The 17,625-nt window shown below is 40.2% G+C and overlaps 2 protein-coding genes across 2 annotated transcripts; one reads left to right on the top strand and one right to left on the bottom strand.

The window, feature by feature from the left end:
* Nucleotides 1–370: 370 nt before the first annotated feature.
* On the top strand, nt 371–15,458 carry hgd (homogentisate 1,2-dioxygenase). The gene is made up of 15 exons (XM_086065836.1): nt 371–720; nt 7,598–7,784; nt 8,564–8,635; nt 8,717–8,805; nt 8,897–9,002; nt 11,042–11,101; nt 11,178–11,269; nt 11,446–11,480; nt 11,610–11,689; nt 11,872–11,971; nt 12,716–12,840; nt 14,105–14,209; nt 14,590–14,716; nt 14,846–15,027; nt 15,103–15,458. Exons 2-15 carry the CDS (start codon nt 7,770–7,772, stop codon nt 15,244–15,246), a joined length of 1,332 nt encoding a protein of 443 aa, XP_085921962.1. The 5' UTR covers nt 371–720; nt 7,598–7,769; the 3' UTR covers nt 15,247–15,458.
* Nucleotides 15,459–15,494: 36 nt separating this feature from the next.
* On the bottom strand, nt 15,495–17,546 carry ndufb4 (NADH:ubiquinone oxidoreductase subunit B4). Its single transcript, XM_086065839.1, has 3 exons — nt 17,330–17,546; nt 16,166–16,309; nt 15,495–15,640 (listed from the first exon to the last, which is right to left on the bottom strand). The coding sequence occupies exons 1-3, from the start codon at nt 17,504–17,506 to the stop codon at nt 15,578–15,580; spliced, it is 384 nt and encodes a 127-aa protein (XP_085921965.1). The 5' UTR covers nt 17,507–17,546; the 3' UTR covers nt 15,495–15,577.
* Nucleotides 17,547–17,625: the final 79 nt, after the last annotated feature.

Genomic DNA, 17,625 nt, shown 5'->3' with positions numbered 1-17,625 from the left:
GAATCATCCGAGTAATGAGATAATCAAAGTAATATATGCAAATCAGTTATATCAAAACCGGAGTGCCCCCCTCCACCCCCTTGAGTGTGAAGAAGTCCTTTTATTCACTTAGCGGCAATACCTTGAGCGAATGACACCATGCAAATGACAGTTGATTAGACTAAATTAAGAGCCTGACCTTGTCTGAGTTTTATGCAAATGCTCTTTTTTTCCATGTGATCAAAACGTGTTTTACACATTGGCCTTATACTGCACATTTTCCATGTGGGTAAGAAAAACAAAGTTAAATTCCCTGAAAGGCTTGAACGATCCTCTCCACTAACGTGCATGTACCTTGACCTAGGTGCAATCCCGCTGCGACACAAAGTGCGTCGTTAAAACTTCCTTGCTGAGAGGGAGTGCGCCTTGAAGATTGACTGCGTGTGTAGTTGCTCGTGCACCATAACAACACATTGTTTTAAAACGCTGCGGCTGAGACTTCCTCTCTGTGGGGCGTGCGGCCTGTCGATGGGAAAGGCCTAAATCCAATATAGATGGCGGAGCCGCGCTGCCTCCCGCTGGGGGACCCTCAGACTTGCAGGCCGGGATCGAAGAGCCACCCCCACTACTCCAAATTGGTCTGAGAGGCTGTTGAGCTACACCCCCAAAGATGAAGCCGTCTATGATCTAATGACAGGACTGAGGACAGATGTGTGGAGCTGCATGTGCACCTGAACAGCGGTAAGACTCCACATGATTGATGGACACCGCATTGTTTGCTCTTGAACACTTCTTGGACAGAGATCGGTCACTTCAAACCAGATTGTCCGAAGCGGAGAAAATAGTCATTTGGTGTCACAAATACCAAATCAGACCCATTACTACACGCCAAAATCCTTTGTAGCTTCAAGGCCCGGTTTTGTCCAAGCATCTGACGTCCAAATGTCTTTTCCATTTTCCACTTTTTTGCATTGTCTCCCTTTCATCGCCCTCTTGTTTGTCCCTCCAATTGGGCCTCTGTTGTAGTGCCACTTCTGGCTGTTTTCATTTCTCTTTTTGTATCTAAAGTTCTGCCCCTTACAAAGATAACAAGACTCAGTTTTGAGTGACACTCGCCGAGAGGTGTTCATTTAACAAAATGTTTATTATCATTGTGTTTTTTTGTGTGTTTTTTTGGCAAGAGTGTGGAACTGAGAGCTGTTTCAATTTGTTGACCTTTTTTTAGCTAAACTTCTTAGTATTATTAGATGCAAGTGATATCGAGCCAAGTTAGGATTGTTAAAACAAGATTATTCACATGTACCACATTTATTACCGCAAATAGATGTAATTTTTGCCTTTAATTCATTTGCTCCCAAAAACAGATTAATGCGTACTATTTTAAATATTACCATGGTCCCCAAAAAGTATTTGTACGTTTTAAAAAACGTTATTTTTTTAAACAGAGGGTTTTGATGCAGCCTGTGAACTGAAAAGATCGCTTGAAGCAATGGTAGTTATTACAAAAATGGCCAGCAGGTGGCAGCAGAGTATAAGAGACCAACCAGGGCCATGTTGCAAAAAGCTCTTCCCCCCACTGTTTTAAACAGATTTGTGAATAAGGATGAAACTTAGCTATATTTCAATGCTAATTGCTGCAAAACGGAAACAGATAGAAATTTCCTGATGAAAAAAGAGACTAATCTTCTTTTGGTAGGTTCCATGTTTTCATAGCAATAGAACACAATATTCCTTGGGTCTTGCAAAATCAGTCAAAATCCAGTAAAACAACCGGGAGAAAAGGGGGTTGCTTCAGTGAAAATGGCTGGGAGCGAATGAGTTAATTTTTTGCAGTCAATAGAACACTGATTATATTCACTACACTAATAGTCGTTTCCTCCTCGCTACAAAAGTATGCTGCATTGCCATGTTTTGCCCGTTTTTTTTGTCATTTAGCGAGTGGGTAGTAGTAGATCTTAAACTCAGCAATGTTGCATTCAAGGAAGGTGGGAATTTGTATTAAACCTACTCGGATTGTCCCAGTTCTGACCTCAAAGATGGCTAATAATGATAAATTGTTTGTCAGTCCAAATTGCATTGTGTTATGTAAAGTTACTTATTTCTATTAACGAAATAAATTTAAATATTAGGGATGGGCGAGTACCGATACCAGATATCGTATCAGTGCCGATACCAGCCTTAATTCAAGGTATCGGTACTCATAACAGTGGCCGATACCTGTACCGGCCACCCTCTAGTGCCGTTTTACAATCAGGAACCAGAAATGTGAAATTAGGGGAATATAAAATTGCCATTCAATTCATGCAATTTTAAGGAAAAATACTGTACATGTATTGTTTTTTTGGGGGGCGGGGGTATTTTATGTACTGTAGTGGTATTGGTAACTGGTATCGGTATCGGTGACTAATCAAGAGTTGGGTATCGGTATCGTTGTGAAAAAAAGTGGTATCGAACATCCCTAATAAATACGTTTACAATACATTCTTAAAAAATAAATAATAATAATAATACACCATTGTTCCAGTGCATACTTCCTGGTATGAGGTCGTAAAAGTCCAACTTCTCACCTTCTTCGAATGCAGCATTAGACCAAGATACTTGCAAATAGAGCATCCGCAGAACACAAAAACCAAAGTTACGTTCAAAGGAGGTGCCCCAATCGTGTTTATATGACCTTATATTCGGCTTAGAAAATAGATAATCTTGGGGTTTAATTCAGCTATTTATAATAACCCATGTTTTAAAATCCCAAATAAGAGCATCTTGGTTTTTGCTTGTGTTTACATAGCCTCGGGTTTTGAAAGTTTTATTGACTCCATGTAAACGTATGTGAATACAGAACAACAAAAGAAAATACTGTACACACAAAAGACAAAGCAGAGCAGCTTCTAATTAGAAACTAGGAATACACAACTTCATTGACATTAATAATTGATAAATCCTTTGATTAACTTGTAGGGATTGTCCTCTGAGTGCTTCAATAATCGCGTGTGTGTGTCTTTTTTTTATTATTTTCTTATTGTAAGCACCCGTCTTTCTTTAAGGCACATCTTTATAACCAAGCAATTCCAAAGCAATTTTCTCTGTGGGTGGAGAGTGTAATTTTCTATTCTGTGACACTGTGATGTGTAAGAAACTGGGAGCTGGCGCTAAAAGGCATTTGCAGTGCGCATCGTGGTGTGGGTGTGAGTCGTTTTAATGGCCAACGCGGGTGGTGGGGGAGTGGGAGCCGTGTCAGGGAGGCCATCGTTTAATGACCCCCAAATAGCGCCCTCCTTGTTAGAGTTATCGTCCTGGAAACACAAGGCTTTTGAACCAGCCGAGCGCCACACACCGCAATAGTCTTTTATCTTCATATTAAACCATTTGCATGACATTAGGCCATAGATAGGATTCCGAAGATACTCACTCACGGGGAGTGGGTGCGTGAGACACTGAGAGGGTGCGCTTACATGTCCTTGCAAATCTAATCAGTGTTAAATGGAGCTGTCAAATTTGCGTGCGTGAGGCAGGCAGTGGATGTCTCGTGTCAGGGCCAATTTAACATTTCAACTGCACTGGTGTGTAACTCTGCTGCAATTATAATATCCAAACTGGCTCTTGGTAGATCTAGAATTCAGTGAGATACTAGTTGAGGCTAATGGCATGGAAGTGGTCACAACTTACGTCGGTTGATATGTGGATCTCCTAATGGACCACTGGTGTGGTAGCTCTGCGGATCAAGGCTTGTGCAGTAAGATGTAACTACAAAAAGTCAGGAAAAACCTACTGGAACATCTGAACTTTTGGGGGGATTAATTAGGGGCACTTTAAATAGTGGCAGATGTGTGCCAATTCGCATTTAACATGAGTTTGAATGTGACAAGTTACACCTGAACTGAAACGGAATTATTTGTCTGTCATTTTTACATAACAAAAATGTGTAGATTTGACTAAAATAGGAAGTACACTGTTGAAACAGTTAAGAAAACATAATTTTAATTCGTTCCCCCCCCCCCTTTTTTTTTTACATAATAGTGTATTTTCTTCTTCTTAAATTGACATTGTGTATAACAGCGATCTGTATATTCTTATCTGGAAGCAAAGCTAAATTGATTTAAAAAAAATCTTATAAGTCACTTCTCCTGGCTGGCATAGGGTGTAGCATAGCATAATTAATTTCTGTTTCCAGTTTTGTTTTGCAAGACTTTCATTCCGAAGTCCAAACACTTATTAATTTGCCTGCTATTTTGTTGTTCAAAGTTGGATGTTCTCCGCCTTAATGCAGTTACAGCCAGACATCTATGAAAAGTGGATTTGTTGGAATTGAGATGTTTCTGGGGTTGGTGAAAGACTCTGGTTGGTAACCCGGTGGGGAGTAGGTGATGTCTGGTCGGTGCTGGATTTCACTTTCTTTTCTTTTCTTTGATCCTTCCTCGGGTCTCCTGACAACCTCACGACTCCAGCTGGATTCTGAAGTATTCGGTTTAGGTGAACGGTATGGGATTTTTAATAGGTTTTAGGTGAATTAATGAGTATACACACACCCGCACATGCACATACTCACGCACATACAAAATAAAAAAATAAAAAGAGAAAGAGAGAGCAATGATGATGACATGTCGAATTGGTAAAATTATCGAATGAACAATACTGAGCGCTCTCTCTCCCAAAAAAATATGAAAAGTGGATTTAATCACCCCAAACACTTAATTTTGGTGTTAAAGCACTAGCTGTGTCAGTCTTACATTAGCTTAGCAATTAGCATGGCTTCTCCGCCTTTCCTCGTCATCCTTCCCTGAAAACGATACTTCTCAGATGTGTAGCTTATTCGCTGCCATGGAGGTGATGACTACTAACTCAGGAGCAAGTCTACAACGTTTTTAGCCACGCTAGTAGCCAGTGAAGCTTGTTGCTAGCAGCTAGCTAACTAGTTAGGTGCTAGCTACATTGGTGACATTACTGCATTTAGGCAACTTTAACATGCGTGAACAGCGAAGCTTTTTGCCAAAGTCGGAAAAACGTCAAAATCTGTGATTCTCAGTTTTGCTATTGAATTTTTTTTTAATGGGGCGAAAAATCCAAATATTTGACCTGCAAATTGCGAAGTGAAACTGCTTATTTCGAGCCTTGTGGAAGTAATGTAAACATTAAACCACTTTTGGAGTATATTTTGAGTATGAACCCATTTTACATATGCAACTTTTTGGTTATTTGATTACTCAGCACAAACAAACCAACTTCACATGAGGCTAATTAATATTGTTAGCTAGTTAGCATAATGAATAACACGATAACACAAATTTACACACAACAAAAGCTTGTGGTGGCCTAAGAGTTTGGCACAGTCTTGTATCTAGGAGTCAAAGCGAAGTTGTGTGCATGTGATTGCTTGTTTATGCATATTGGGAGACTGCGGCAAGCAAGTGTACCATTTACCGTTGGCCCATTCGATTCAGCAGGCATCTAATAACAAAGCATTTCTGGGCCACTTACACATGCATACATACAGGTCTATTTGTCAACAGTTTTCGTTGCCTCTCTTTAAGCACACGGGTGCCATCCGGATTGCACCCAAATACTCTAGAATTCTATCGTGAGACTCAGGTATGAAATTAAAATCATCTATTTTCTTTCTCCATGCAAGCTGCAGATCAATTTCCGGGAACGGGGACGTGATATTGGGCCGCCATTTGGGCTTTCTCGTCTTGCACAGCACCCTAACTGCCTGCCAGCGGGGAGGCCCGGGCCTGACCGCATGCCTCGCCGGAGGAAGCGTTACTTCTGCCGCGGCGAGTTTATTTGCGCCTCGCTAGGAGAATTGCCTTCATTTACCCTTTCCCAACAACACTCTGGAAAGAAACGAAATAGACAAGCCAGGCGTGAATGGGAAAGACGAAATTGATTCAGTTTGATACGTGCACCTGGGGTAGACCCTCGTTTGACCGCCTATTTTAAAGATAAATGGAAAAAAATTGCCTTATGCATAACCTTTTTCAGCCCTGCATGTTGTTGTTTAGCACGAATCAGTTGTGCACTCTACTCCAGCCACAATGTTGGGTACACTTGGAATGGAGCCAATATGAAAAGCAATCATGCTTAGTTTTGACTCACACTTTGGTAGTTATTAATTAAGTAACATCACATCACAATTGCAGCTGCAGAGAGAACTTTGTTACCTATACAGTGCATGAAAAAATATTAGAAACTAAGCATTTCTATGAATATATTTATATATATATACATAATAATGCTTAGTTTAGTTAGTCATAATAATGCTTAGTGAGCCAAGCATTATATATATATATATATATCCATATATATAAAAAATATATATATAATGCTTAGTTTATAATATTGTAATATTTTAAATATATATGTGTGTATATATATATATATATATATATATATATATATATATATATATATATATATATATATATATATATATATATATATATTCATAATAATGCTTAGTTTCGAATTATTTTCATGTACCACCTCAAAAAAATGCTTGGCTCACTAAGTACCACCATTATATTTTTTATAAAATAAATAAATAAATAGACATGTAATGTACATCAAAGTTTAACACAACTGAACTGTACATAACAAATTGACTGTCGTGGATTAACAAAAAAAAAGTTTAAGAGGGAGCCCATATATCACACTTTGAGAATCCCTGCATCAAGTGTGCCAGGTATGTTGTGGCCAGTGATTGGATTAGGTCATAGAGTACTGTATAATAAGCATAGGCATATTAATCAATTTGTTACAAATTCTCCCCCCCAGAAGTGTGTGAAATTGATCGTTGATTAATTATGGTGAAATTGAGTACTAGGTGGTCACTCCAGCCACGCTATGGGAACTCGCCCGGGTAGCACTATTTTGGCTAATACGACTCTGGAGATGATACAGGAGTTTAAAGCATTCACGTGTTATGGGCTCGGCACACGGGAGGTGACAAACGGCAGCGAAATACGTACTCCCAGGTCTCAACACAAGGGACGCGATAAGCAGCTGCGACGGCGGCAGCGACAGACATCACTCTCTTGTTACAACAGATACACCATAGAGATGTGATCCACCAGTAATTTAAAAGAAGAAGAAGAAGACCAAGAAGCTTCTTTAATTAATTCCAAAAATATTTCTGTTTTGTCGTCTCCCCAAACATACCTTACTTTATCACCTGCCATTGCTTTGGGACTACAAACGTACATATGACGTAATATTCGGTCAAAACGTGTGACGTGTATCCGGTCTAGTCAGCGTATATTAGTCCAGCGTCTATTCCTTTTTTCGATCTGCTTCGAAAGCCACCCCCTCCAAGCGTAAAAACTTTTTTGCGAATTTTTGGCCATTTTTCGAATTTCTAGCATTTCCATTCAGTTTTATTTTCGCATTTCTTGAAAATTCAAATAAAAATGGGTGGATGGAAACCCCACTACTGTAAACACAGATGTTTCACTGCAGTACGTAATTCCAGCATGAAGATCCATCCATACTTACTGATTTGTTACTTGCAAAGCTTAAAAGGCTTCTCTTGTGTTTTGTTTGTCCTGGCAGCATTTGGACACTCATCTTTGTTTATGCACCGTCCCGACTCTGACCTGTACTCTCTCCCCTTTTGCCATCATAGGCCCTCTCTCATTGCGTCACACAGTCTGCGGAAGACTAATTGAAACCATGTTGACAAAGAGAATAAATCCAGCCCCCTCATCCAAGCGGAGTTTGCTCCGGGAGAATGCCGTGAGTGTCATTCATTTATAGCTTGTGTAACACTTGCAACTTCCTCCACGACAGACAGCAAAATGACTGAACTCAAGGTAAGGCAGCATTTCTTTCACTCCGAAATACTGTCATGTTTGGTAAATACAAGTGTGTTAAACCTACACATTTAGCATGTACTGTATTATATATAAATGTTGATTTAGGAAATAAAAAATGCATTACTGAGAAATTATTTTCTCGCATCAGCTCCTATTTTTGCATCACAAATACATTTAAAAGTGCAACAAACAAGATAGAATATCTTCAAGCAGAGCAGATGGGCGGTGTTGCTCCTGACCAATCAGGATGCGGCATCTGACAGCTGCCCAGATGTGACCGTGGAGACATTGAGCTTTTTAAATAAAATGTTCCAAAACAGTGCCATTAAAATCCGTAATGAGTCCATGAAATAAAAGCTGACGGTTACTTTAAGTTGTGTTTTGTTTTAGACATCGAGGCATAAAGTGCACGCCAGCCATACCAAGGCACACATGGAACACATTTGCACCAAAGTGTGCATACTAACGATGACTCAGCAACATTTCTTTACCCTATTGGTCATAGAGTGGTGTCTCATAAAGCAAATTTAATTGAAATATCCATAAAAGTTGACACTGGAGGATGCCAGTTTAATTAGGATATTTCTGAACACCAAACAATGGATGGGTGTCCTTTGTTTTATCACAAATCTAATGTGAAACAATGTGACAACAATTAAGAAAAACACTTAATGACGAGCCTTCAAATTTAATTATAACCAGCATGAACACATTTATCCTGCATCACAATGAAGCTGCATGATGAGTGTGTGTCTTGTTGAATTTCCGTTTTGCAGTACTTGTGTGGATTTGGGAATGATTTCTCTTCCGAAGACCCTCGCTGCCCTGGTTCTTTACCTGAAGGGCAGGTAGGACATGCACAAGTTGAATTTGCATGTGCAATGCCCGTTTTTTTACGATGGCACCTGAATGCGCCACTGTCTTGATAGAACAATCCTCAGGTGTGCCCCTATGGCCTGTATGCTGAGCAACTCTCTGGCTCGGCCTTCACCTGCCCGCGGCCAGCCAATAAAAGAAGGTCCCCATCTTTTTCTTAACACTTTACCACTATATATCCTTTTCCATCGGTCAAATTAATTGGACATCTTAACAATTGTGCTTGTTTCCAGCTGGCTTTATCGCATTCTCCCATCTGTCAAGCATAAGCCTTTTGTCCCCGCGGCTTGTGGGAATCTGACAGAGAAGTGGGACGAGGTGGAGCCCGATCCCAACCAGGTAACATGCACTGGCATGGAAACAGGGCTTCAGAACATGCAGATATTCATGCATTCCATTTAATAATAACATTTGTTGTTGTTGTTGAAAATATCATTCAATGTCATCCTAGATGAATTTCCCTTCCCTATTGTTGCTTTTACTTGCATTTATCATAAAATGTAAAAGTTAAACATATAGGGTGTCCAAATTTTTTTGACATAATTTGAAAAAAAAAATCTTATTTTTTTCTTTTTTTTTTTCTTAAAGAGCTCAGTATTGTTCATTCGGTTATGTCATCATCATTGGTCTTTTAATTTTAATTTTTAATTTTAATTTTAATTTTTTGTATGTGTGTGAGTATGTGTATGTATGTGCGTGCGTGCGTGCGTGCGTGCGTGTGTGTATTTGTTAGTTCACCAAAAACCTATTAAAAAAAAATCCCATACCGTTCACCTAAACCGAACACCGCCGTCAGGAGACCCGAGGAAGGACCAAAGAAAAGAAAGGAAAGTGAAATCCAGCACCGACCAGACACCACCCACCGGGCCACCAACCAGAGTTCTTCACCAACCCCAGAAACATCTAAATTCCAACAAATCCAAAAAATCAGGGAGACCTCAAGAGACCAAAGGAGAGACTGAGGAAAGGAAGGAAGGACAAACGAAGCAGAGTGAGATCCACAGACACCAGCCTCCACCGATTCAATGACCAGAGGAAGAAGCAGATTGTGTCTGAGTTTCGATAGATGCTGGTGTGGTGGATCTGGCATGCATGAAAATCTCCACCAAAGAGGGGAGCCGTCGACCCCTGCCAGGACAGAGCAAGCGCAACACCTCAGGGCCCCCCAGGCCGCGGCAGCGCCAAAGGACGACCCCCGGGCCCCGCCAGGGCCACCGGCCAGAGAGCAAACCCGGGAGCAGGAGCGCCCCCCCACCCCAACACGGCCCGCGCCCCCAACCCAACGCAGCAGGACAGGGTACTGCAGGCCCTCCAGGCACCCCACCGGTCCACAGCCCCCGCTCCCCCCGCTCCCCCCCACGACCCCCACGACCCCCCGCCCCCATCCACCCCAACCCAGCCCCAGCCGCCCCCAGGCCATGATGTCCACCGGAGCGGGGCGGGCACAACACCAAAAATAATTAATACCAGTCACAAGTCATGTTGACAAATTAAGCATTCAAATGGACGCGCAGCTTCATAAGTTTTCAACATATGCACCACATGTGACACAATGCAAAGTTTCCTTTTTTCTTAGATTTTTTTCTGTTTCTTTCTTTTTTTTGAGTCATACTGAATTCAGATCCGGTTTCTAGTTGGCATATTTTTATGATTTTTTTTTCTTTCAATAATATGTTCAATGTGCAACAACTACTCTAAACACGACATTCTAATTCATATTGTGTTTGTGGAATATCAGCAAAATCCTCCCATTTAAATTAATCTGCCGTTTGCTGTCGACTGAAAATGACGTCACAGTTGCTCAGGTAACAGCCAATCACACAAAAACAGGTGCGCTGTGATTGGTTGTCACAACACGTGGCAAAATGGATAAAAAATGGGAAGACTTTGCTGATGGGCTCTGGTATGATTGACTGAAAATACAACAAAGAATATCAGATTTATTATACACAAATATTTTTACCTTATAGGTTGCTTATGGTAAAAAAAATTAGTAATTATTTATTTGATGATTTATTATTTATGTATTTGATTTATTAGTATTAACTAATTATTAAATTATTAGTAATTTAATTATGTTTTATGTTATTTTATTGTTGAGCTTTTTTCTTTCTTATACAGTATTATGTTGCACGGTGACCTTGAGTGTCTTGAAAGGCGCCTATAAATTATTATTATTATTATTATTATTGCAAATGAACCATAAATTAATATGAAAGACAGTTTAACTTACTACATGGACTTTCAGTCTTTTAAATGTTAATTACGACAACTTCACAAAATTATCAAAAAAGTGTGACATAAACATAAATCAGTAAATCATAAATATTCTATATATATCTCCTGGATTATGCAATTGTGTTGCTTTCCTCTTACAGATGCGATGGCGGCCATTCTCCATCCCAAAGTCTACAGAAAAGATAGTCGATTTTGTGGCTGTAGGTTTATCGCTTTCTCATTTTCAACGTTCCAACTTAAAGTTTTCAGTGTGATTGTGATTTGTGATTCTTGCAGGGTCTGCACACCATCTGTGGAGCGGGGGATGCTAAATCACGCAACGGCATTAGTATTCACGTGTACACCTGCAACACTTCCATGATGAACAAGTGAGAACGGACATAAGTCCATGTGATGTTTATTAGTGAGGTTTGCAATATTGTTAAATGAATATGCTGCTCTATGTGTCGATCAAAACTGAGCCTTCTTATCCTTTAAAAGGCAGAAAGAGTGTTTAGCATTGTGAAGGTGGACGCAATGTTGTTTCTTGTTTCCTGTGTTCTAGATGCTTCAACAACTCCGATGGAGACTTTCTGATCGGTGAGCAAAATAAAAAAGGAGGGATGTTTATACCATTATCTGCCACAGAAAGACTGATTGCTCAATTCTGAGTGCGCTTATTCCTTCATATTTTCTTTTTGCTGGTCCATCTACTGTTTGCCTCGATAGTGCCGCAGCAGGGTGAGCTCTTGATCACCACAGAGTTTGGCAAGATGATGGTCAAGCCCAACGAGATATGTGTCATTCAGGTGCGTTTTCTTGCTCGTGTCTGAAATCCATTAACATTTTTTGGACGTATATACTGTATATAAAAATATAAAATGAGTATTGTGGCACATCTTTCAGGGATTTGGAGAAAGAAAACATTTGTATGCTTCTTGTAGACAGTCTTCCCAATGTGTTTGTCGTAATACCTCAATGTTTACTCCAGCAAGGAATGCGCTTCAATGTGAACGTGTTTGGAGAAACGAGAGGTTATATCCTGGAGGTGTATGGAGCACATTTTGAACTCCCTGACCTCGGCCCCATAGGTGGGTGTCAGTATAACGTCGCTGCTATGAGAAAAACACTTATATAAATTGTTTAAAAAAATAATAATTTGTACGTTTTTGGGTGTTTTTTTAAATGTATTTATTTTTGCCTCTTTGGGATGTCTGCATTCAGTTTCATACCCAAAACGTAAAAAAAAAAAAGTCAATTTTTTCCCCTTTTTTAAATGTTTATGTTTTGGGGTGAATTTTTTTATTTTTATTTTTTTAACATTTTTGGTATGTCTGCATTCAGTTTCATCCCAAAAACATTAAAAAAGAAAAACATTTAAAACATGTGGGGAAAATGGACATAAGTGAAAATGGACATAAGTGTTTTTCACTTATGTTAATTTTTCCTCATTTTTGAATGCCACTAAATGCAAAAAATGAAAAATAAAATTGGAAAAAAATGGACATAAGTGTTTTTCACTTATGCCCATTTCTTTATTTATTTTTGTTTTTGTTTTGGGGATGATTTTTTTTTTTTTACGTCTTTGGGATGTCTGCATTCAGTTTCATCCCCAAAACATAAAAACTAAATAAAATAAAAATCTATTTTTTTCTTACGTTTTTGGGATGAAACTGAATGCAGACATTTCACAAATGTAAAGAATTATTAATTTCACATAGCAGCGACGATAAGCTAAATGTATTGATTTTCTTAAGAAAATTCAATAGGGTACGCCTTTAGCGTTTTTAATGAAACTATATGCCGATGACCGATGTTTGTGTGACTCTTTGCAGGAGCTAACGGACTGGCCAACCCAAGAGACTTCCTGTGTCCAGTGGCGTGGTACGAGGATCGGGAAGTGTCCACAGGTTACACCGTCATCAATAAGTACCAAGGGAAGCTCTTCGTCTGCCAACAGGTGTTTTGTGTGCTTTTTGTGTCCTTGTACTTCAGAAGTGTCCTACGTGCCACGTACGGCCTCTCTGCCCTATTACCCCATTTAAGGTCTGCATGTGCTTCAGTAAACACCAGTCAAGCGCGACAATAACTATCAGCGAGGAAACGGTCCCAGGGATGCATGTGATCCATTAGCCGCCGCCGCTGATTGGTTTACCATCCCTGGTGATTTAATATCGAAATGTTTCCACCTCAATTATGCGTCTTAATCACTCATAATTAGTTAAGACGTTCATGAGTTGCAGAGTGAAAAACAAGTTAGGCATTAATTTCAACACATCCGAGAATGATCCCCACACCTCACCATGCAAATGTCCTCAACACAATGTATGAGGAGAGATTTGTTTTAGTTTTTGCAGCATTTTTTTGTTTTTTTGCTGATGCCTGAAGCGTGGGCCGAGATGGGAGGCAAGGGAGGGAGGTCTCATCTTAGGGAAGATGCTTCCATCTTTTCCTGCTGTTTGGTCCCCCCCGCCGAGCACCGAAATTGCTCAAATTAACTTATTATTTGCTTGACTGGGCCAATATGTTTGTTTTTTTGTGTGTGTGCATGTAACTCTCTTCCACTTTTCATTTTAATCGAATCTAGCTGAGCCACCACAAGTGAATGTTCAGGAATAATCTCGCACCAGGTTGACCAAAGATCTTTGAGTGCAGCAGAAACCCCACATGTTTTTAGTTGATTTAGGTTATGTAATGAACTAGGACTTATTTTCAGTGAGTGGAAGCCTACGTTGTAATATGTGTGTAAAGAGTGTCAAGGTCAAGAAGACAGCTTGAGTTGTAATGAACTATATCGATTTTAGACCTGCTGCTGTATTTCTTTTTCTCAACAGAGCAATGTTACAGAATTGCTTTATTTTTTTAACACTCAAGATGAAGAAATAGCTCTGCACTCACTGTTACTCTTGTACTCCCACCCACCACTCCCCCCTTCAATCAAGCCGAGCACGTGAGCGTGGAAATGATGAAAGTTTGTGAAAGTTTGATTTTGTTGCCAATTACTAAGTAATACCTTCGAGTCTTGCCTCACAAAGAAAAAAAAAACAGAATGGAAGAGGAGCAGAATCACACTTTATTTCACAAAAGATTTTCATTATGAGCATTTCCCTCCACTCCTTTATGTCAAGCAACACTACCGCAGACTACAACGACATCATTCATTGTTATTTGTTGGCCCCCTCTTTGTTAGTTGCCTGTTAAATTGTCATGTTTTCTTATGTTAGGATTTCTCTCCCTTCAACGTGGTTGCCTGGCACGGCAACTACACGCCATACAAGTATAACCTCAACAACTTCATGGTCATCAACTGTGTGGCCTTTGACCATGCGGTGAGTCTCATTTGTGTCCAGTGTCCACATTAACAGGTGGACCATGTACCGTTGAAATAAACTGCTTGTCGATCGGCACTGACCGACAAGTCTGCACACGCGCACGGCTGTTTTTTTTAAAGACAGTGCGTTTATCTTTATTTAGTCAATATTTGTCAATTATGACATAGTCAAAAGTAAAACCCATTTGAATGCGAATAAAGGACTTCATTAAAATAATTTAGTCTGGACAAATTAGCGCCTTGCGCATGCGCAGTGTTGCCATTTTTTATTTATTTTTTTTGCTCTCCTTGACGGTACACAGGAACAAAATAATGTCCAGCACTTCCACTGATAAGTGAGCACTTCCCACTAAGTTCCTTTTTGCTAATATTGTGTAGGATCCATCCATCTTTACTGTGTTGACGGCCAAATCCACCAGACCGGGTGTGGCCATTGCCGACTTTGTCATCTTCCCTCCACGCTGGGGTGTTGCTGAGCATACCTTCCGTCCACCATATTATCACCGTAAGGCGTAACATTTGTGCACAAGCGAGAAAATAGATGAAATATGAATAAGTATTGCTTCAATCTGGGGCTCTATGCTGGCAAACTCAAATAAGGTTGTATAATAGCTCCCCCTGTTGGTATTTGAAGGCAACTGCATGAGTGAATTCATGGGCCTGATCAAGGGCCACTATGAAGCCAAAGAGGAGGGTTTCCAGCCGGGAGGCGCCAGTCTCCACAGCATCATGACCCCACATGGCCCCGACGCTGAATGTTTTGAGAAGAACAGTGTGGCTGAGCTCAAACCAGAAAGGGTGGCTGAAGGAACCATGGTAAAAACTCCTACCAATAAAGCTTATGATTTGGATAGAACAAATGAACATGGGTTAACATCTTGCGTCCCTCAGGCGTTCATGTTCGAGTCATCTTTCAGTATGGCTGTGACCAAGTGGGGCCTGAAGACGTGCCAGAAACTCGACAAGAGCTACTACCAGTGCTGGGAGCATCTACGCAGCCACTTTAATCCCAACTGGAAGTCCAGAAAACACTAGACAACAGGTAGCGGGATAATAACGGCTATGCAAAGCTGAAAATATTAAATAGATTTAAGCATATTCACTCAAGTTCCCTGGATTCATAAATAATTTGAAGTGGTTGATTTTTCTTTTTAAATTGATATAACATTTATTGGAAATGTAAAAATTCATGAGCCATGACTGATCCCACCCTGATGTGTATACAATTAAAACGTTATTTCCCCCCAGCATTCTCCTTTTTCTGAGCATATAAAGCCACAACATTTTAAATTATGACAGTCTAGTTTTATTTCGTTTATAATTACATACATACACAAGAGACAGTGTGGTCTGTGTACAGCGGAGCTCACGATTGCAAATGATGCCTGCGGTCCTCAGTTCCGTCTTTAATGCGTTGCTCTCGCCGGTCCTGTAAAGAAACACAACCAAAATATCAGGCTGATTTTGAGCCTATTATCCGAGAGCTCTTAAAGATTATTGTAACCGATTAACTTGTGGTGTGGTGTATGTTTAGAATGATTTTATCTTCCTAGTCTGCTCAGAAAATGATCGTGTGACAATCACAATTATTAAATCTATTTAATATTTCCAATTACTAAAAAATTTAAATGATCAAATTAAGTTTATGTAATTACTGCAAAGCGGAGCTGGCAAAGCTTGGAGACGGGAACACAGGAACATGTTGGCCTGAGTACAAGCCAGCCAGCCGACACATACTACTAGAGGTTACATGTTTATATTCATTAGGCAATGAAATATATGCTACCACACTCTATGTTGTTTGGAGCCTACACACTGTAATGTATGCGCAACTTGTGTGTGATGGCGGGAGGCGGTTGATTAACTGAGCAATCAATTGAATATTTGATTCTAAACATTGAGTGACATCCCTAACACACACCATTTAAAAAAATAAAGCAACTAGTGTACATACCCTGTCTGTCTTGATGACATAGTACCAGAAGAAGAGTGGAAAAACCCCAAACATGGCGCCCAACAGAGACGTCTTAAAGTTGACCTTGAAGTGTGGGTAGGGGTTGTTACGGGCGAACGTCCAGCGTGTCTGGGCAGGATCATGCTGTAGTACAATAAAAAATGATATATATATTTTTTAAGTAAGTTCACATAGTATATTTAAAGAGTAAGGATGGCTCTATGGAGCAGCAAAATGTCTGGCCAACATAGCGACAGTCTTTAAGCAGGTAATGAATGACAATAGCAGTTAGCCTTGCTACCTTTGCTATCATGATACACACTTCTTAGTGTAATGCGCTTACATGTGGGAAAGGGGTGGCAAAGTTGTAGATGCACTTTTCAGCGGTTAAAACAATAAAATAAATACAATTAGCACATCCATGGTGGAGCTGCTCTTGGCCACATCTCACACCCACACTCACACGCCACCCTATCAGGCCCTACCCATTCAAGACACAAAGGCTACAACACATACAGTACTTTCTACACTTTTTATGTTTGCCATCTACTATTTTTCATAGGTACGTTTATGTGTGTAAAAAGTGACACAGGGTAGCAACATGGGTGGGCAAACTCGGTCCTCGATGGCCGTTGTCATGCAGCTTTCGGAGGTTTCCCTCTTCCAACACAAGCTGATTTCAATCAACAGGATCTTTATCAGGCTTATGCAGAGCTTGCTGATGAGGTGATCATATATCAGCTGTGTTGGAGAAGGGAAACATCCGATACCTGCAGGATTGCGGCTTTCGAAGACAGAGTTTGCCCACCCCTGAGGTAGCATGTTTAATATTAAGTCTAAAAGTGTTTAGTCTAATTAAACCCTCCCACAAGCTTAAAACAAAATTGTGGTTTCAAAGATGAGTTAGTCTGGAACGTGATATACCGTGCTAAACGGGGGTTGACTCTACTCGTTTTCTTGCCATCATGTAGGCAATGATTACGATATAATTTGATAATGCCTTTAAAATACAAATCCACGTAGTTAGCATGCTAATAAAGCAGCCCGTCTAGCGGGTGTGAAATATACCCATAAATAATGTTTACACGCGAATATGTTAGCAATAGCATACTTGCTCGTCCGTTTCTCCAAGGTTGACATTCTTAGTTTGCGGTAGCCACTTACAATAAGCTCTTTTCTGTGCGGGTTGTTAAGTTGTAGCTGGTACTGCCTTTTCAGATTCGCCCGCATTGCCGCCCTGGCATCCTCAGTCCTTCGATATTCCGGTGAAACATTAAAATATTCGTTTGGGTCCAATGTTTTTGGCCCTGTTGACAAGGGCGCTTCTTTGTGGTCCGCCATGACAGTTTGGTTACGACAGATAGCGAGATTACGGAACGCTCGCGTTGTTTGATTTGCCTGTGACGCAGCATTGGGAAATTCTCGCGTGAATTTATCTGCCATCTCCATGGAAACGTGTA

The sequence above is a fragment of the Leptonotus elevatus genome, chromosome 21 (assembly GCF_054856555.1).
Source record: "Leptonotus elevatus isolate MCC_2025b chromosome 21, RoL_Lele_1.0, whole genome shotgun sequence".
In the NCBI taxonomy this organism is placed as follows: Eukaryota; Metazoa; Chordata; class Actinopteri; order Syngnathiformes; family Syngnathidae; genus Leptonotus; species Leptonotus elevatus.
The sequence above is the reverse complement of the archived record's forward strand: the minus strand, read 5'-3'. Positions and strand labels throughout refer to the sequence as shown.